The sequence below is a fragment of the Lottia gigantea genome (genome assembly GCF_000327385.1).
Source record: "Lottia gigantea unplaced genomic scaffold LOTGIsca_53, whole genome shotgun sequence".
Lineage (NCBI taxonomy): Eukaryota > Metazoa > Mollusca > Gastropoda > Lottiidae > Lottia > Lottia gigantea.
In genome coordinates, this window is record NW_008709815.1 from 1,125,953 (window position 1) to 1,148,825 (window position 22,873).

At 33.7% G+C, this 22,873-nt stretch overlaps 3 protein-coding genes across 3 annotated transcripts; 2 read left to right on the forward strand and 1 right to left on the reverse strand.

Moving 5' to 3' along the window:
• Positions 1 to 3,922: 3,922 nt before the first annotated feature.
• LOTGIDRAFT_69751 (hypothetical protein) lies at positions 3,923 to 4,231 on the forward strand (the record flags this gene model as incomplete). Its single annotated transcript, XM_009062689.1, has 1 exon — positions 3,923 to 4,231. A coding segment is annotated over one exon (309 nt), but the record flags the coding sequence as incomplete, so codon positions are not given.
• Positions 4,232 to 17,761: 13,530 nt separating this feature from the next.
• Positions 17,762 to 19,716, reverse strand: LOTGIDRAFT_165776 (hypothetical protein; the record flags this gene model as incomplete). The annotated part of the gene is made up of 4 exons (XM_009062795.1): positions 17,762 to 18,000; positions 18,428 to 18,628; positions 19,209 to 19,211; positions 19,425 to 19,716. 4 exons carry the CDS (start codon positions 19,714 to 19,716, stop codon positions 17,762 to 17,764), a joined length of 735 nt encoding a protein of 244 aa, XP_009061043.1.
• A 1,872-nt stretch (positions 19,717 to 21,588) lies between these two features.
• On the forward strand, positions 21,589 to 22,818 carry LOTGIDRAFT_126268 (hypothetical protein; the record flags this gene model as incomplete). The annotated part of the gene is made up of 1 exon (XM_009062796.1): positions 21,589 to 22,818. A coding segment is annotated over one exon (1,230 nt), but the record flags the coding sequence as incomplete, so codon positions are not given.
• Between the last annotated feature and the right edge of the window lie 55 nt (positions 22,819 to 22,873).

Consider the following 22,873-nt stretch of genomic DNA (forward strand, 5'->3'; position numbering starts at 1 on the left):
TAATGAGGTAAAATATGCTTAATTTTTTGAGTCACTAGGACTGGAGAAGGAGACTTTAAAGACGTCAAGGTGGCGGTCTTAATGCAGTGACACCACGTTACGTTTGTTAAGAGTTATGAGCCTCGTTCTGGATTCAATATGGCCGATGTGTGAAAAAGGTCTATAGGAACCATAGATATGATATCTGAACCATCTGGTCATATGAAATGCGCATAAACACTCCAAGAAATACCTTTTGAAACTGTTTAAGCTATTCAAGTACCCCTGTATATAAAAAACTAAGAAAGTCCTAGATTACGACCTGTCCTACATCCTGACCCTATTACATTGGCACAAAAGATAAAATAGCACACTGGATAAAATATTACGATATCTTTACTAGAGTGCACAGATAGCCAAAGTATTTGATAATAAAAGAGTATTTAATGCTGATAGTCTTGCACAACAAGTAGCAAACTGTATTGACCATCAAGCGTTCAAGGTATGTTCCCGTTGGAAATGTTTTTTTTTCTCCATAAAATATCAAGATGTGAAAGGATAGACTTATATATAATGTTAAACTGAGAACACTTGCATTAATGTTGTTAACGACAGCCTTTACATACTACGTTTTGTACACGCCATATTGAGGTGTAGAGGTGTATACTGTTTGTCTTTAAGAAATGTCAATCAATTTCATAGAACACAATCAAATTAGTGAAAAAAAGCGATTGTTGAACTCTTCGGTGCTTTAACATCCAAGGCTTATTTTATTATTATTTAGCTTACATGTATCTTTGTTCATTAATCTTACAATACTTGTGAATTTTATCACACTTTAAATGGAAAAACTAATACACGTATGTTATACATTGTAGATGGATGCCAAATTGGTCAATCGGTCAAAACCAAAAATGCTCATGAACAAATTTAAGACTCTGAAAAAGTACTTGCCTACACAAGTGGTATCGCTTATTATCTTCATTTGTGTTTTATCGTGGACTGTAGTGGGCTTCATCATAAACAAAATATCACCACTACGGAGACTAGTAATAACCAGAGGCATTGGTAACCAAGTTTTATCACCAGAAGAACATGAGGGTAACTTCAGATCAATTGGCTGGGCGAGTTTAAAGGATATGTACTACACATTGAATTTAAACATGAAAGGAGATATCCATGTCGGATCTTTAGCTCAAAACACCCCTATCGTTAGTTTGAAAGGCAGAGAGATGAAACTATTCGATTTTATGAAACCGAACCGGTTGCTGGTTGTATTCTTCGGTAGTTGTACCTGAGTGGGGGTGTCAAAGAAAATCGGCGAGTTCAATTCTGCTTCCGTTGAGTTTGGAGCTCATGCCGATTTTCTTTTAGTATATATTGCAGAAGCCCATGCAGCCGATGACTGGGCTCTAGACTACCATCCATTCAAAGTAAACCAGCATAAAGACCTGAATTCACGTTTGGAAACGGCAGAATATGTCAAAAACCATTTTAAGTTGAAGATGCCAGTAGTTGCTGACGTTATGGAGAACCATACCAATAACACGTATACTGCTCAACCTAATAAGTTATGTATCATAAAAGACCAGAGAGTCCTATTTTATAGTGGGTTTGACCCAATGGGTCAAGAATATAGTGTCTCTCAGTTGGTGAAACATATGTTATAGTTTTCTAATCAATATATTTAAAGTTTTGTATTAAATATTTAGTCTCTGAATCCATAAATGGCATCATTGCAAAATACTGCCGTACTGCCTTCCAGATCGTCCTTCGGGTGCATTGTTGGACGTAACCAATTTCTCCGATTCCTATGTACAAAAATAACCCTTTGGTATCGATATTTATATTGAAAATCCACGTTTGAGGATAATCATGTGAATCGTAATCTTTGTACTGTGGGTTTTTCTTGAAGTTGAGTTTGTAATTCTCTGTTTCAGCACTCTATATGCGTTGTGCATTACACTCACGATACAAATAAAAATATTGTTAACTTTTATGTTTTTGTACCGAAAGATCAAAGCAAGTAACTGGTCAAATATAAGATACAGGTTTACGGACTGATCCCAATGAATGATGTAAGTGCAGTCGTTTAATATCAATCTGTACTAATTCCACAATTATGAAAGAGTTTATGAATATTTTAAGGTAAATTGCTAGAATCTTGAAATATGATGCTTATATCTTTTATATATTTTAAATGTATTTTGTATGGATAATTTTTAAACTGTTAACTTTGTACATGCGAGGTTCTTCTGAATACAAAATAAATGTATCTTAATGTAGTTTGTTTTGTTGAAGTATTAAACTGTTATCATAAATAATTGTTATTGTAACATGTTATATTATAAAACCCTTTGCAATCTATGTTATCATTCTAAGCCCAACACAACATAAAACCTTATTTTACACAGTGTCTAATATGAAGAATTAGTGACAAAGTGCAATTGCTGTATTTCGTCACTGTTGATAACTTTGCATAATCCAAGTTACATCAACGGCTATACATGTACGGGAATGTTTATTACATATTTGTTGTTAACAAGCTGTTAGCGAGTAGTCAACAATGCGCTTAGAGCCAGCTTTACTTTACAATTATTGATGGAAACGCGGCTATTGACATGGAAATTTTCTTAAAACCATGTATCCATCGTTGATTGTATGAGAAAATTATCTGTGCGCTCTTTAGTTAGTATATATTTTAAATATACGTAACAAAACGTCCTAGATATTGACCCGTCGTTGAACATGTTGACATACTAACCCTATTTCAAAATATATATATTATGTTCTACTAAAAGATACTGGTGAGAAAGTGTGAAATGGAAATGGATACAAATGGAGTGATTTTAAAATAAAGGTAAGCTGGTTTTGTTAATTTAATATAAAATATGATATGATTTAAGCATAATCGATGACAGATCTTGATATCTGTATTGAATTTGTTTTATTATTATTTTCACTAAAGATCTCGTCGTGTATGTCAATTATACAGTGGAGCCGCTCGCCTTTATCCGGTTGCCGATAATCCGGAAACCTCGAAATCCGCACACTTTTTACTGGGAACGGAATATTTACTATATAAAAGTAACCGTTAATACGGTGATCCGGTTTCCAGATCTGCACGGCTGTGATTTGGAACCAATTATCATATTCTATAGTAATTGTATTGGAATTTCTTCAAGTCAATAAAAATTGATCTAAAATTAGAATGAAAATACTTTGTTTCCAGAAAATGAAAATTCCCCACCGTAAAATCAAAATCATAATTTTGTAAATCTTTTTAATAGAAAAAATTGGGTTAAATTAAAGGCATGATAAGATTCTGAATTCTATTTTTGGGTTGATGTTTCAATTCGTATAGAATAATTGGTATAGGATGTTTGTGGTGGGCATTAATATGTCATATCTATTATGTATATTGTTTTCTTTTAGGTTAAGTCTGTACCACCCTACATTCGTTTTTGTGATAGATAGGACTTATGCATTAGATGGAAAAGCATTTTATATTACTTTTCAGATACCACTGAATATTATACAAGACATGGCGTTCAGCAGACTGAAATCGTTAAAGCCGTACCTACCTAAGCCCATCATATCCATTATTATCCTGGTATTTGCCTTCTTTTTAAATCTAACGGGCTACATCATCAATAAGATACCGCCATTACGGAAATGGTTTGTAAGGAACACTTTTGGTGGAACTACTATGAAGTCGGATGAGATCGACGGCAACCTCAGATCACTTGGTTGGAGAAGTTTTTTACATATGTTTCGTGCTTTGAATGCAAATATCAATGGAGATCTGCAAGTTGGTTCCACAGCTCCAAACACTCCCGTCGTTACTTTAGACAGCAAAGAGATAAAGCTGCTGGATTTTATGAAACCAGATCGCATGCTGGTGATATTCTTCGGTAGCTGTAGCTGACCCGGGATGGAAAAGAAAATGGGCGAGTTCAACTCTTCTGCTTTAGAGTTTGGAGCTCTTGCCGATTTTCTCATAGTGTATATTGTAGAGGCACATGCAGCCGATGACTGGGCTTTAGACTACAACAAATTCAAAATCAATGAACATAAAGACTTGAAGTCACGTTTGGAAACAGCAGAATATGTCAGAAACCATTTTGAAATAAAGATCCCAGTGGTTGCTGACGTCATGGGAAATCTTACTAGTGCATCATATGCGGCTTTCCCAATCAAACTGTGTCTCATCAGAGAAGGTAGAATTCAGTTTCTGAGCGGTTTCGACCCTATGGGTGAAGAATACAATATCTATGAATTGGTAAAAGGTATGATGTAATGTCCTCTAAAATATATGATTCAATTCAAGCTGTATAGTGAGATACACTTGTCTTGTCCGGACATGAATGCTGTAGTTGCTAACTGCAGTTCCTGTGAATTTTAAGGAACTTTCAATAGTTGAAAACCGACTTACACTACTACTAACTGCCCTGGCAAAATGGTCCTCCATTAACCCAATTAGAAACAAGTAGTAGGACGTAAGACTTCATTCATTTCAACACAATTTCGTTTTTATTATCGCTCGTGATAACAGTACATAAATTATATAACAAAGGAATTAGTTTATATCTGTCAATTTGACATTTAATTGTTTAAATCCACCTTGGTTATAACTTATGAAAATGGATACCCATGACAACTTTCATGATTATATATGTAGGCCTATTGTGTAATATACATGTATATTTTTCTTCTATCAATTTAATCCAAGTTTTGTGATAGTTTATATATATTACAGTATCAAATTTAAGTAAGTATGAAAGCGTATGAATATTTCGAGGTAAACTGCTAAATCTTGAAATATGATGTCATCTCTTTTATATTTATATGAATTTGATACTGTAAAGGGAATAAACCAATTCGCCTATCCCTTACTTGGATTATAAAAAAACTATATTTTATGATTGCATTATATGCAAAGCTACACCCGGTTATATTTAGTTTAATTTGAATAAAAATTGTCAATATTTAGATGTCATATTGTTAACATTTTGAATTCACCTTTCAAAATAGCATGCATAAATACATTGAGATCGCAATCTCGATCATAATTACACCAAAAACAAAACATAGCTACGATTATTCTAGCACTCCCTCTGAGACGAGGAAAGGTATCCACAAACCAACAAATATAATACGAACCGGTTCCTAGCACGATTTTTCACTGTTCTCTCAAAAGTTTATTTTTATTCCTAAAGCTGAATAATTCTATTGCTAAATATATTTTCTCCAACCTGAAATCACATAAATATCTTTTGACAGCCTGGAATTTTAACCTCTCGTTTATGTGGTTTTAAAAACATATTTAATCATATTTACCATACACTATACATGTGGCCGTATATTGTCAACCTTGTTTGTGAACGCGATAGACTTTATTTTTGATTGGATGAACAGTTTTTGAGTCTTTGCTCAGTACTATCAATTCTTATTTGAAATGAAATGTAGAGCATATATCAGCATCACCAGTGTCAGTCCTTCCACAATGACTTGTAACTCTAAAAAAGGCACAATTCTTGACGATTTTGAGAAAACTTTGTGAATATGTTTATCACCCAAGGATGAGCCCTGTTGAAAATTTGAAAAATAGAAATATTTTTCATATGAGTTGTTGCCTTGTTCACAAAACTAAATAACATTGTTCATTATCACTCAAAAATGTTAGTAAGAAGTGTATGACTCAAGGCTGGATATTTCATATTGCATATTTCAATTTACTGTTATGTGGTCGTACAACCTTTTATTTTATCGCTTAGTTGTGTTTGAATTCATAACAAAGTTCGAAAACCAATTTTAATAGACTTACAGTAAGGCTGAAAGCAAAGATAGTTTTGGTCCATGTGGTTAAATTGAAAGGATTTCTGACTAAGATAGAAACATGTCAATAAGGAGTATATTCCCAGGAGACTACAAAGTAAATGCTCTAAAGCAAATTGTAATCGATTTTATTAACAGCGACGTGAATGTTAAATAAAGGACTAAACAGATCCATGTAACAAATTACAAAGTATATGATGAATGCTTGTAATACAAGAGACATTTTGTTACTTGCAGAAATTAGGCTAATATAAAAATAAATGGAACGCCAAGCACTGCACAAGGGAAATTTTGCCAGGACACTGGTGTACTCTAATTTTGAATTTCCTATATAATGAGGCAAAATCCAGAGTAAAAGTTGTTTAGCTGTCGACCAAAAGAGAAGTACCATCAAGTGTTCTAAAGTGTAAGTATGATCTGCTTCGTGCGCGACACCCGTCACTACTAAATGGTCAATATCATGAGATACGGTCAATTTTAAAGCATCTGCCAAGATGCAAGAAAGAAAGAAAAGAAAGAAAGAAACAATTTTACATGGTTAACAACTTAGATTCACAGTTAAGGATCCTTTCTACCAGCTGGTCCTTGTCCAAAACTCTTGATCTTTCCTGGAGTATACGTACCAATTTATAGCTGGGTTATGAGTGAAGATGACTTTTAAGGTCATGAGACCTTTACACGCCGTTCGAGATCAGAACTCACAGCTGTCGTGACCGAGCAAATGACGTCATGTAAAGACTGTTCTAACCGACTGTGCTAAAGAAAGGATCAGATTTGTAATATTTGTCAAGAAGTTCGCTATCACGACCATAAAAAAAATCCTAAATGAGTCTATGTGTCAAGTAACCCTGCTTTTAAACAGTTTTAAAGTCCGAACTCGACCTCTATATTATATTGCCCTATCAATTTCCTTTAACCATGGATGGGGATATAGTGCAAAGTCATGCCGCAAAATAGTGTAATACCTGGTGTTTCTTTACATTTAAGTAAACGTTATTCATAAAAATACAAAATCAATTGCAGCAACCACGAGTCTATTTTGATTATTTTGCTCTAGTCAGATTGAGTAATATATCATAATCAATCAGTAATGATGTAAATTTGTCAGTAGGAGAGTTAGAATGAATAACCTCCAATCTCAATAATATTGACATTAAACACACATTATCAATACTAAATCAGATTACATTTAAAGTGCCTTCATTCTTTTTAATGCTGTCTTATTTTATTATTCCACTGTTTGTGATTCTGGATGAAGTAGTTTTTGTTTCTACATTTCAGTACTCTTCGTGGTTTCTTAGCGCCATTTTACTTCCACGGTTTTTGCGAAAGGAGTTTTACTTTCTAATATTCTGCACTCAAGACTTTGATACTCATTATTTTTATTATAGTTTACCGGTACGACGGTTTTTATGTCCTGAACTAAATACTAACCCTGTTAACTTCACTGTAGCATATATCTTTATTGTGACCTTGGCCAGTGCTTTACATAGAAACTTCTTCACTCTTAATTCCACCAAGTAAACAGCACTCTTAAGATGCGGGGCATTGCATAGTACAACGAATCAAGATCGAATAAAGCATACCATCTGTGTTATATCACCAGGCTTTCAAAGTTAAGGCAAAGCCCTGCATCTCTGATAGTAAACCCATTTAATTTGAGTTCTACCATCACCAGCCATTGCTATCGCCATGGTGCCAACCGTGAGTATAATTGGCGAGAGAATGCAAAACCTAATATCAACACAGTTCAATTAGTTTCCAAAAAGAGCACCGTAATCTTTGATTTATTGAGGAAATTTTCCCTGAAAACACTTATTCATCAATTCTTTAGTTGTAATGCTACAAATTACTTTACTCAATTTAGAAACATGTTTATTCTTTGAAAATTGATATTTAATAAGGACGTTTCTTGTTGCTACTGTGTTTGTTTTTAATCGGCATAAATCAATATTCAATGTATGAAAATATTTCAGCTGCGTATTTGTTGATTAAAGTAGCTGTCAAATGCAACTTCGTTGAAAATTTCCAAAGTTAATCTGAGTCCAGCTTATCAAGGTTGTCACCTTTTAGAAAATTGTTGAATTAACAATTACCCTAGAAAAAGGCAAAACTACTGTAACGTTGATGGCAGGGTGAGGTAAAAAAAAAAGGGTTAGTATTCTGTAAGGCAGTATTGCAGATTTTCCCAAAACGTTAGGCAAAACTTCTGTAACATTTGAAGTAGAAAAGTGGCATGTGTTTGGTTGGACCCATTATAAGCAGTATTGAATTGCATACTGCATGCTTTTCACTAGCCAATCTACAACAGAAACCTAGGGCGTATAACTCTATTTCATTTCATTTTTTAAATAATATACACCACTCAAGATAAGAGAAGATTTTTTATTAGAAATATAGAAATATATGCAAACTGTTTTAATATCTCTATATTTCTATATCGCTCTACATTTGATGTATTGAGCACTATTTTAACAGTAAAAATTATTTTGTTATTGCAGATTATTGTTAATATAAATTCCAAAGTACAAATACAAGACACCACAAGCACAAAATATATAAATTAAAGAATATGAGTAATTGAAACTTGTCTTGATGGTAGTGAGTAGTTGTCACCCTGTGAACTCTATTTGATGGAGTACAGACTACCCTGTTAATCAGATAAAACCATCTTGTAGGTTTCTTGATATTCACTGATATGATATGAAATATGTATAATATATGGTATTGATTCTAATAAAGTTGTAGATTTTTGTCTCTATTTGGCGGTTACAGTGAACCAATTTTTTCTCAAATTAATCCAATTTACAGACGAATACAAGCTATTTATGGATGCACTTAAATACGGAAATGAAATGAGTTATTGTCGGGCTAATGAAGAAGGGCAATCCCATGTATTTTGTACGGAGGGACGTTTCGAAATGGCAGCTGCATTAATTTTCTCTTATTTTTGTTAACTGTCAAGAGGTCTTTAAAAGTGAAAAACCTGTGGCATCAGAGGAGGTGCCCCCTAGATAAATGGTTTGCACCCCCAATAGTACCTCACTTTATTTCTAACAAATTTTAAATATGATTATTTTTATACGTGTTTGCCACAATATATGCGTAGTTTATCATTTTTCGAAAATTTTCGAACTATGATGCTTCCTCTGTGTTGCCCACTATTTGTACCCTCACTCTCAAAACTGGCGCCCCCACTGTGTAGCACACGAGCGCTTGATGAATTGTCCTATCCGATCGGTTAGACATTGTAAATCCCCTACCTGCAAGAGTGTCAGGATGAGGTGAAGGGTCGTTTACCCTTACATGTTGATCGATTACCGGGATTTTAGGTTGGTTAGGAAATGTGCGACACTCAGTGGTGCAAAAGAAGGCGTGAGCCGCTGTAAATAGCATTCACCTCAGATAAAAGACCACTGAAATGAATCGATTCACGAAAAATACCTTCATCATCTGTCACTGACATAATACCACTTGGCAGACAATGATTTAATCCGACTTAAATCTAGATCTAATCTGGCTCTAGTCTAATCTTACCAAATCCTTCTTGTCTGTAGGGAGATTAAGACAGAAATAAATGAGATTCTTCAAATTAATTTTCTTGATTCACTTTTTTTATTTGCCCTTGATAAAACCCAACTTCATTGCATTCTATATTCTAAAACACTTGCATCTGTGTTAGGCATTCCAGAATGTCGAAAAGAGTGGACCAAAGCCACTGCTATTGCAAACTGCATTGTATACTACGTAGCATTGCCCGCCGTCGATAGCAGAAAATGGGGAAAAAACTTTCTTTCATTTCAGTGGTACATACATTTGCTTGTGCAAGTAGAGGGGATATATAAATTAGAACCTAACCCACAAGACTGCCACAGACATGACAACTGGACACCAATCTGTTATCTCTCCAGTGTGTTACTTGTTAAACCGGTTTCTGATTTTATAAAGCTGAAATATAGGGAAATCCTCAAGTGATTCCAATATTTCAGATTCGTTACAAAACTCTCATTAATTTTTAAGTATCAATCTCAGGGGCTAATAATTGTAGAAATAATGAGCTTAGTAATTTAACAAGGGGCAAATAATTCAATTGATAATCATACTTTACTTTTTTTAACTGTCCCCAAGATTTACTGTTAATCTGATTTTTATGGATGGCTAGCACGCTATGACATTCTACTGACTCATATTAATTCAATGAGAAATATCCACGTCTAATTAATTTTTGTCTCATACATATACGTCGGCTTTTAAGCTGACTTCTATGGCCAAAGTGGGAATTCCAGAGCAGACAGGTAGTCTCTCGTGATTTAAGAAACTCAATGTAAGACCCCGGTTTACTAATTAGGAATATAATATTAGTAAACTTTAATAACATGTGTACTTAGATATGTACTACCAGCTGTATTGTAACTGGAATGGAGTTACACGTGCCATTACGTCTGCACCTGCTGGGCTTATGAAGGCGAACAACGCCATGTCTTCAATGGAAGGCATTCGCCCTGACAGCAGCGCAAACCCCTACTCTTTTTTTAGATTTTCATTCGTCCAGATATATATAACCTGCGCCAGTCAGTTTGTAGCTCACAGAGGCAATCAATAAAGTGAAACAGTAATTAACGCAATTAATTCTTTCAGAAGACAGGTTGATTCAATCGTGATCTTATTCACGATCAAGATTTTAATACAGCAAACAATTCGGTTTTACTTCCTTTATTAATCGCATTTAGCACGTGTCTCTTGACCTCTCGCTTTTAACCCTTGACCCGAGACGACCTAACATGCATCTCCTTATCACACAACAACGCATTAGCACGTATTGTTAAAGGACTGGTCAGCTACGCTTGACTAATGTCCAGATGTGCAGGTCAAGGGAAATAATCAGTTAAACTGTGAATGTTGTTAGCTGATCAATTAAGTGACCATATCCGATGTCCAGTTTATTCCACGTCATGACACTTCTGTTGGATATTTACAAAATACGATTACATTTCATTTTTTGTATGATATATTATTTATGCTATGATCTGGTCCATGCTGATACGCATCAGTACGTTTATCAATAATCGGCGTGGTATTTCACGATCAAGATTGAGGATTATCACGATTCCAATTACGACCGACTGAATCGTGATAATGGGAACCCGTGACATTGATCCTAAGACAAAGAAGTGAACTCCAATATTCATCAATCACTCCTTAAAAAAGGAAACAAAGCGAACAAGAAGTTTTGTTTTAGGGTCAAAGGCAGGTATGTAGATCATAGACCTTTATTTTAGTCTACCTTTGTCGCCACTTTTTCGAATAATCATTGTTGACTAATCCGAAGTTCAACCAACAATCTAAGTTCAACCAATGATCCGACAAGTTGTCGCAAACTAATCTGGAATTCTTACTAGTTCAATTTGTTTCAGCAAAACAAATCGATTGTTACCATTCGTCTATAGTCTTCGCCTAGTTATCCAATCTAACACGACGACTTTACCAACAACTAAAAGTTTATCAAACGACCCAAAATTTCTTCAACTGACCTTCGCCACCTAACCCAATGGATAACTAACGAGTAGGACAAAAGATTCATTATTTTCTCTAATAACCTGTAAAGAAAACCCAACATTTGACAAATATCGGCAAAATATGTGGAATTCTTTTCGGATTTAAATAAAATAGTAATGGTCTTTAGAATTTCCATTCCTTGAATTGTTCTTAAATTCTTTGGGATATTTGAAGATGACACCTGTTTGATACCATTTAGTCAACAGTTGGCCTCCGTAGTTTGATACTGTATCTCAATTCATTTTGATAGCATCGTTGGGGGTCTGAGTTTACATTTCTTTTCAATAGCCATAGGTGTCGACTTTCTTTAATTAAATTGGCGTATTTATTGAGTTTGTTAATTTGATATGATGGACTTTAGTTATTCCAGAAATGTTAATATATAGAGTGCTATATGAACGACCGTTAGTGAAAACAGTCTAAATACATCAAAAACATAAAATTGGACACTACAAAATGAAATATCCATAAATAAAAATTTAAGTGCGAAAATATTTTGATGTTGCATCGAAAAGGCACTTTATTTTTCTGACCCAAAACTTTAATTGCTGCATGCCGCAAATGTTTCAAGACTTATATGCTATGTTTATCCAGTATCCAGTTTACGGTTGAGCTCCTAAAATTTAATCCAGCAATTTCAGCGGAGAGTGTTGAAAAACTGTACAAATTAGTATTAAATTTCATTAGCTCTGTACATCAGAACATTCAATATCAATTTGTATTTGTGAAAAAATATTTTTTAATTCTCTATCTGTATGCACTTTGTAAATCTTCATATTAACATGTGAAGGAATATAAGCTTATACTAATAATAATGATATCGATGAGATAACTATAATTTATGGTATTTCGTATAATAATGGTGGTAATGAAACCTGACAATGTGATATTAGAACATGTGAAATATGATATGAGAAGAGATAAGTAATATCTGATACTGATAATTCGTACTGCAATACAATGATTGCAGCCATCCATTGATTAATTGATAAGGTGACTCAACATGACTCTCTTTCATGATTCAACGTAATTATAATTAACCGGTCAAGTTAAATTGCGCTGTTCAATCAGATCTGATTACTAAATAGATTACAACCATGTAATTTATGATGGTAACAATGAAACGTACATACGTGCAGAAATAAATTGTGAAGGGTTTCCTCATATCAGGCAGGTAAATGACACAGGAACAATGTCTGAATTGGATAATATTCGTGCACTAAGCACTACTTTTTCAAAGGGTCATTTTCTAAGAAAGTTCGTTTTTTTTTCTCAGATTTATGAAAACTATACACCAAAATCTGGAGAAAAATCTGAAAGTTTGAACTAAAGTATCTCATCGTTAATTCGAGAACGTCAAAACTGGTTAAGATAAAATCTTAAAGTCAATTTAAAAATTTTTTTTAGATGCCACATCGGTTGAAAATCGACAAAAGGTAAATGGCACTATTCTTCTTAAATATCTCTTACCGCACAATCTTTATGGCATGCGTCGTCTTAGCTAAACCAGTGATTAGAAAGAAAAGTCTCTATTTCATTTTTATAATTTTAGTAATATATAATAAATCAATAGGATCCAAGTTTATTAAAACTAAAGATGAAATAAAAATCATCAAATACTTTTCTGTATCTAAATGGTAGAGATAAGGAGAGTTATTTTTTCTATAAATTGAATTATAATGCAAACTAGTCTGACCCTGATTGCCCATAATATTCATTTTGTCGCTGATAATCTTTCAGGCATCTTACTGCTGGTAATGACTGTATCAAACCAAGCTCATTCATTACTTGACTTATTCACATCGGCGTGAAATGAGCGTAAAGCATTATTCGAGGGTTGTGTAGGTGTCCAAGCCTGCTGATGAACTTCCATTTCACTTATTTGAGGTAAATAATAAATTCATCTATCAGTATGCGGCCAAGCTGTCTGTAACATAATTATTCCTAATAACTTCATTACATCTTCTCGACACTTTTTAGGGATGTACAAACGCCAGAACATTTCTGAGATAGGGGCTAACTGACCAATAAAGGATTTATACGAAAGAGCTAAGTAAGTGAAGTCGCTTGCATACGATACTAGATTTATTTGCATACATATTGGCCTGTGTATTTTAAGTAGATCCCTTGAGTTTGATGCTTGCTCGCTAACCGGAAGCTCCAGTGTTCAATCGGAAGGACTGACATGGAAAAAGCGGATGGGACAAATACCGAGGCCCCGTGTGCTACAGGTTGTGCACGTTATAGATCCCTCGACAGTTGGAAATATAAAAACAGAATGCTTATGCCGTTCTGTTAAAATTTCCTCAATTTTACATATCATTTTACAGCTTCATTAACCCAGGTGCAGAAATGTAGGACGTAAACTCTATTCATTTTTATTTCATTTTTAGATGATCAGCCCATGCAATTTTTTTTTAGAATCATTCATACTGCAATAATAAACTGTTGTTTAAAATCATGAACGGAAAGACTGGTATTAAAATGGGAAATAATTCTTTCTCAGTTGGCATTATACTGGAATAATTCAATCATTGAAATCGTGTAATATGTGAAATTGAAAATGGATAAGAATTTGATGGATGATTGCCAAATGAAATAACAATTTATTACAAGCGGCGTCGTGTGAATTAAATAAACTTCGTCTCTATTTGTTGTTTGAAAGATATTTGCTGTCAGAACATTATACATTTGTATGTGAATATTTATATTCGAGTCATTTTCAAGACAAAAATCTGCACTGCCAATATGAAGACCCTTCCCAACAAATGAAAATTATTTTTAATTGTCCCTTATCAACTAAGAGGATGTGGGACACCAAATCATCAACTGCAGGAGAGTGCATAATCAAGTATGTAATTTTGAGTCAATGAATTGAATTAAATGGTCCGTTTTCTTATAGTTATACATCCTATTTATTATGAAGACGACCACTTCCAATGAAAGGATGTTTCCTCTGAAGCCAGTAGGTCTAAAAACCATCAAATGAAACGTGTTTTTCGGCACAGAGCGAATTAAAACATTAATCTCATTAAGATATTTCATCCTTTTGCAAATCTGATGCGTACTTGAAGTCCTATCTTCGACGTAAAAATCGGTTATACTTTCGAGTCAACGCATTCACAAGACTGGATATGTCCAAGATGTCTCTATAAAAATCATATAAAATTGGAATTTGGATTATTGAAGTAGAAACTAATGCAGTTGTATGAATTTGACTCTATGGAGGAGACATTCCAGATAAAGGTTAATATAAAAGGTAATTAGGCTTGTCCATTTCAATATATCATAACAAAATTGCAATTTATAAGGTTGTCTGGTTTTTCTCTTTTCTTCTCATATGAGAATTTTAATGTACATGAAGTCGGAATCAATTCGTTAAAATGTGGTTTATATGCTGTTTTGTTTGCTGTTCACATGCATTGTCCCTGGTGACGATTTTGTTTAGAATAGAATAGAATACGTACTAGAAACTAATATCAGATCAGTGCCCCTGGATTTCTTACAAAATATAAAATATCCATTTGCTAAAAATTTGTTAAGTATGCACGTCTTAGGTGAAGAACCATATTCTATTGTTTTCCAAAGAATGCAGAGAATTTCATTCTGCTTTGGAACCATTTAAACACAACGATAATGGAGGACAACGTGTCTGAACGGACGGTTCTGGGTGACTGTAATTAAATAGACAAACCTAGGAAAAGTACCACGAAAAAAATCGTAAATAAAAATATAACATGATATCGTGAGCCTACAGCTGTTAATTCAAAAGCTGTGAAACTTGTTTTTGATTTAAAAAAAAAGAATTGCCACATTTTACACCAAATAAAAAAGTAAATAACTATTAAGAATGAAAAGTTTAGGTGAAACATCTATCTGGCAAGTCAACCTCAATAGTACCAATAATTAACCAGTCTGATATTCCAAATGTATCTCATACATCATATTGTTATTTGATACAGTAAAGCCATGGACGGCCTTTGATAATGCAAAAAGATGGGATACGCACCCGAATCTATTTAATGATTCCATGAATTTGATATTAGTCACGTGATTCGTCATTGATCACGTCATTACAGAACGTGTCATGTTACTGTCATTCAAAAACCTTTCAAAGCACGCACTAATTAGTGTGCTAATATTGATCTTAGTTAATTACATCAACGACTCTCTTCTTTGATCTTCTGAAGCCTTCTTTGATTAATTACATTTGGATTATGTTTCAAAATGTCGATGACTAAAATGAATTTATTCCTCCTCGAAACAGACACACGAATGTTGTTCATTTGACATCTTATAATGCCCACATTTTAGGGAGTCAGAAACATGTCAACTCTAACTGGTGTATCTCAAGTGAACTATGTTACTGCATTTCCTGCACACGGACGGAATATCATTGAAAGCTTGTAGGCTAACTTGATAGAAAAATATTTGACCTTAAATTTAGATCCCTGAATGTTTACAACTTACAGGCGTATAACAAACAGGACTGCTTGTTTAACCACATTTTCATTTTAGTCGGGATTTACAGTTAAGGGTCCTTTCTGCTAGCTGGTCCTTGGCCAAACCTCTTGGCACTGATCTTATCATTACCCACTGGAATTATGAGTGAAGATGGCTTATTCTTTTCAAGGTCATCGGACTTTCAAATCTAGATAAGAGCCCATGGCCGCCATTTTCTCGTCACCAAGCAAATGACGTCATGCAAAGAACCAATCTTACCGACTGTTAAAGCAGAGATTTCTTTTTCTGTTACCTTCATGGTCCTCGATTACAATATCTCCCTTTGAATTCTTACTATTTGGTGTTCCCTGTAATTTAAGAACGCCAGTAATTTAGGGGAGGTAACACAAATCAAATCAGTTTTCAGACTACGTTTATATTAAACTTCGTAAACAACAGTTTTATCCAATGAAATATATCTTAGTGTTAAATTCAACTCCTGAAATGATATTTCCATACACAATTTTCAGGCCTAATGGCGGTTTCGGACGAAGGCTTTTTTCCAAAATAGAAAATAAAAAAGATGCTGAAACAACTGAATAAATTTGAACTTGAGGAGGTGTTCTCATTTCTTTAGTAATAGTCCTCACGGCTAATTTATACAGTTATGGATTTATTTATCCATATTAGATCAGCGTCACTTCCGTTTCCAACCCATCGTGACTTTCTACCTTGTTTGACCGAAACAGACCAATCTTGTAATAGGACCAAATATATAATGATATCATGTTTTTAAACCAGCCAATCAAAAAGCTTCCACATTAGGATTGTTTCTCGTTTGATTGGTTAAAATATTTCGCTTCATACGAAGCTTTTTGGACACACGGTCCCATTTTTATTTTGATAAGGGGGCGTGGGCGTGGAACGAAGATGTCCCCCAGAAAGACCACGCTTCTGATTTCAGCATTAAACACTAAAACATTTTTATGGAGGCTGTTAGTGAGTGCAATGAGAATTATATTAACAACCTGATTGATCGGAGTAATGTCCTTATAACCATCTACCACTTGCACTATATAATTCAAGTGAAAACTATTTTACTTTCAGATGCCTTCAATTAGCAACTATCTTCAAACTAAGAAAAAGCAATATTTGTTGAAAATGTGAAATGAAATGAACTTGATACTACGTGAATCAGAAAGGACATTTACATTAACATCGATTGGTTTCATTCAACCATCATCTTAATTATCTTTTTTCCCATTACCTATCATTTTGTTAAAATATGTATAATGCTGTAAAGTTAATGAAAAACTGTTTAAAAATAGAGATTATATTCTATGACTTTAAGGTTTACCTTTTTTCAACTCAATCTGTCATTGTTTTATTCCGTGATATGGCTGGGCGATATACCGTTATCACGATATATACCGGTATAGGAATATAATTATATCATTAGTAATATTACATCTTCAAATTTTTATCCAGATAAGATCATCTACACAATTTTAACAAGTAACTTAACATTTAAAACCGATGTTTTTTCATGATACTATACTGTTTTTTTAGAAATATTTATTATTTTTTGTTATTTTTTGAACTTATAAATAGAAAAAAAACATTTTGTTTCTAAGACTAGTAAAATTATACTTAAGAAATATCGTGATATATATCCATATCGCGATATATATCCATATCGCGATATCTTATTGCCTTATATCGTGATATCCACTTGAACCAATATCGCCCAGCCCTATTCCATGACATTCTTTGAATTGCCAGATGGCCTAGCACACATCTTAAGATTTGTCATAGAACCGAGACGGTGCATATCCTATACAGTGTATTTTGAGTAAATTGGCACATAATTGTGCTCTGCTACTGACTTAGTTGTGAAGTCTGTGGCCCCTTTTCAAAACTGTGAAACTGATCCTATATACATGAACTACATTGCCGATACCTCTAGCTCTTTAAAATGGAGGAAGTCACTTGCAGCCCCATTGTTGATAAATATATATCTAGCTTTAAATACGGTAGAAGATATACACTGTGTTATATTGTATATATACTGAGAAATGAATGATGTGTCTTGGAAGCAAAAATCAGCATTACTGAATCCTTCAGCGTCACATTTTCCACGTAAATTCAACTTCAAGGTAAAACCTTTAATTTGGTCTCGTACGTCTGAAAAAGAACAAACATTTCGGAAATATTTCAAGACGATGATAGACTATGGAAGAACCCTGCTGGTTCTAAGTAACTCTAAAACTGACTCGAATTGTCCAGGATATTCTTACAAGCAGATTTCCTGAAATGGACGACATATAATAAATTGTCTATTGTTGATATTCAGATCAAATTCTTGTCTGGTTTTAATCTTCAAGAGTTTTATTGATATGCGATGGAACATGCGAAGGAATACCGAAAATATGCGAGGTCTAGTGTAGTGTACAGTGCGGGATTTTTGATACCGTTCAAAAAGTAGGCACCCGGGTGCAATGTGGACTTTTAAGTAGACACACCGTAAGATGCACCAGATGTCATACCTCGTCCATTCCCACTGTAAGTGTGTTATGTCGAAAAGAGAAAAACTTTAATTTACAATGCTTACATCCTGCTTTGTTTTTGTTGTATAAAGTAACATATTTAAGGTTATAAATATGTATGAGATCTACGCACCACCATGACATCGGCGCCTGTTGACTACTCACAAATGTCGTATATTTATCATCAACGGCTCGACATGAACCAGTACTTCTACTCAATTCACTGCTCATGGTTGTTGGTTTAAACAAGGCTACATTGTTCTTATCTTAAATAAATAAAACAACCTGCAAAGCTAAGCAAATTTTCTGAATGAAGCCACAAAAAAATCCAATGCCAAGATATGTTCAGACGGACCTAATCACATTTATCAGCATACCCGAACTTACTTAATTACCTTTGGTAAATGAATGAAATGACTAAATATCACTAAATTACCTTTTGTAAATGAATGAAATGACTAAATATCACTAAATTACCTTTTGTAAATGAATGAAATGACTAAATATCACTAAATTACCTTTTGTAAATGAATGAAATAACTAAATATCACTAAATTACCTTTTGTAAATGAATGAAATGACTAAATATCACTAAATTACCTCTTGTTAATGAATGAAATAACTAAATATCACTAAATTACCTTTTGTAAATGAATGAAATAACTAAATATCACTAAATTACCTTTTGTAAATGAATGAAATGACTAAATATCACTAAATTACCTCTTGTAAATGAATGAAATAACTAAATGCCTCTGTAAATGAAATGATTGAATTCTATTACCTTCTGTTAATGAAATGAATGGATTATATTACCCTGTAAATGAAATGATTGAATTCTATTACCTTCTGTAAATGAAATGAATGGATTATATAACAATGAATGTATTATATTTATTCTCTGCAAATGAAAAAAAAATGAATTATTTTACCCTTTCTAAATGAAATGAATGCCTCTGTAAATAAAATGTATGAAGAACAACAATTTGTGAAATAAACTACATAAATGTCTACAATTTAAATGAAATGAATGAACTACATCAAATGAATGAATAATATTACCTTCTGTAAATGGAATGAATGTTTCCATTGTATTCTCTATTAGGTAATCACAGTCATTCAAATTTCCTTCGTATAAGAAACACTCTTTCTGTAAATTGTGATAAGCAAAAGCCGAACACTGTGGGAAAAGCTGACACCAAGCTCCACAAATTGGCCTTAACGTGATAAATTTTCTATAATAGCCACTAATTAATTTATTACTATGATATAAAGTGTACAATTCATTCGATGTGGTATCTCCGGCAGCATATATTTGGACCAACAGAAGCCATTGAATAATGATTGTATCCATGATGAAGAGAAAATGACGATTGTTTTAAGTTGTAAGATGTTCAGCATTCCAGCTTATCGATCTTATACTCATCTCGTTAATATATCGGATATAAACTTCATACGCTTATCTTAAAATTGAAAGAGTTTTACGTCGGGTGTTCAAACTATCTAGAAAGCTTGACCCGACCTCTTTTACAGGGGGAAATTTTGTAAAATAATATTACCTGGGTCGGGATCGAATTCTCTAAGTTAGAAAGCAAGTGTCTAACGAGCGACCGCGATACCCTAATTATAAAGTCATAAAAAAGACTAGAATAAATGAGTCATAAAGGCATCAATTTCACCATTTCTGTTGAATGTACCGTTGTACAATGGTCAACAATGCTATGTTGTTGCCAGTTGGCAGCACACAAATGGACTGACTAAAAATAATTGAACAGAAAACAATTGTATGATTTGAAACGAATCCAATTTGTGGATTTCACATAAAAAGAAATTTTGAAATTGTTGATGTAGTGTAAATTACCCAATCGAAAAACATTACAAAGTCAATATAAATATGACTTACCAATGACTGCAAACACGAATTGGTTTTCCAATATGTTATTTTTTATTATTAAACAAAAATGCTAGACATGTATTTAGAAAATAATCATATATCCTGCTTGAGTACACTGAAACTTTATTGAATATTGAACAATAAATATTGTCTTTCCTTATAATGCAGTATTCAATATAAATGAATACAATTTATAATATACATAATGTGTGGTATGTTGTAATGTGTAATCATGTAATACTAACGTCAGAACGTAATAAAGAAGTGTGCATGAAGTATTCTTAAAAATATAATGTCAAGTATTCTTTCATGAGACACGCGTTATTTATGTTCTAGGATTTTCTTTATGGGGATTTAATTATAAGTCATATTCATATGTTTAGATTATATCTTTTAAAAGCAACCAATACGTGTTTTAGATACTCATTTATATCTAATGAGAGAGATCCTTTTTACAAAACAAAACTTAAAAACAGCTTTGTGCATGTTTGTTGATTAGCCGGTTTAAAATCACGTGACATCACCTCAGTAGCCTACCTACGAGGTTTGTCTGCTTTAGAGAAATACGGTCGAAATAAATAATAATTTCGAATGTTGAAGAGACAATGAATCAACGTTTAATAAAGTATCTAAATAGATATATTTTTTATCAATTTTATCAATCATCGTATTCAAATCGTTCGAAAATCGTTGATGATATTTAAGTCATAAGCAAAGTTTGGGTTTTTTGGCAGCATCAAGAGCAAACTAATAGCCGCCTTAAATCCCTAGTGTAATCATATGACCAACAGACATCACCGAGGTGCAACAGCAGAAGTAGAATTGAGGAAGTTTGTGGTAATATCTACTATAATTAGTATTTGCCCGGTTGGTATTTTAGGGAACTGACTGAAAGTTTGTATACGTTTGGAACACCCACATTATAACATTTGCAATGTCGAATATGTTGACTGTATTCACTTGTAAGTTCGTGATGATATCTACTATTATTAGTATTTGGGGTTGGTTTTTCCATGTTGCAATCCCTAAACATGGAAATCCCTAAAAATGGAAGCAGGATGTGCTAATAATGTCTTTTTAATAGTTAGTCGTCACAAACATATTATTCAAACGTGCACAATCTTTGTTTTGCAACTCTATAAAAGAAGAAACAATCTGCTTGAAGTTTCATACTAAGCGAACAGTAAGCTAAAGTGTACATACTAATCGAAAAAACTCAAAATGTTTAAAGAGTTCATTTTTGTATTACTTATAAGTAGTGGATGTGTTTCGGCGAATCTGGTCAGGGACGATCTGGAGAGATTCAAGAGAGATGACGATAAAACGCTTACAATGAAAAACTATTTTATCAACTCTTTTGTACAGAACCATTTTGCTACTGTGAGGTATACGATTCATGTTGAAAACGAACACTCGGAAACAGTTAGTTCAACATTTGTTTTGCCGATTCCTCAAGATACATTCATAGCAAGTTTTAGTGCAATCATTGATGGTGTAGAATATGCTGGTGAAATGGTTTTGAATGAAAACATATCAACGGAAGACAATGGAACCAATACACAGACTGCATTAACAGCACAGGTCAGAAAAAGGTTAATTGACGACCCTAAAAGAAACATTTTCGAAATTGATCTAACTCTGGCTGCTGATAAAGAGACAACTTTCATAGTTACCTATTATGAACGGTTAATACGAAAAGGTTCACATTACAAACAAAGACTTATTGTAGAGCCCGGCCAATTAGTGGACACTTTACTGGTGAACGCCATCTTCTTAGAAGACCAAGGTTTTGAAACATTTTCGTATATGTTACCAATGGCTAACGATTTTCACGACGCAAGTTCTGATTTAGCGAGTTTATTAGAGACACCAACCAAAAGAAGTCTTCTCTATCAACTGTCTAGAGATCAACAGTTAGCAGCTTCATATCAAGGAGTAGCTGGAGAAGTAATCATTACGTATGATCTGAATTCTACACAGGGTGCTGGTATGGTTGATGTCAAAGATGAATACTTCGTTCATTATTTTACACCGAGTGGACTGAAACCAATAGACAAGAACATTTTATTTGTATTAGACACCAGTGGATCTATGGCGGGTATCAAAATTCAGCAACTTCGTGAATCAATGTTGACCATCTTGGATAACCTAAATCCTGATGATAATTTCAATATCTTAAGATTTGAAAGTAACACTTCAACACTGTTTGATTATCCTGTTGAGGCGAATTTAACAAACATCGAGGAGGCCATGATTCTAGTTAATGATACTATTAAAGCTGGAGGAGGCACAGCTATTAATGATGCTCTTCTTGAAGCTATTATATCACTGAAAGCCCTTCCAAATAAGAGTAGGCGAGCGCAGCTAATATTTTTCCTTACTGATGGAGGGGCAACAGTAGGTGTAACTAGCAGAAAAAAAATACTGCAAAATGTAAAGAGTGAGAATGACGGCTCCATATCTATTTATTGTTTAGGATTTGGTGTTAATTCGGACGATAAGTTTTTGAAGGAACTAGCGAAAGAAAACCGTGGAATCTATGCAAAAATACCTGAAGATACCACAGCAAGAGATGAGATTATAAAAGCGTACATGCAAATAAAGGATCCTCTTTTGT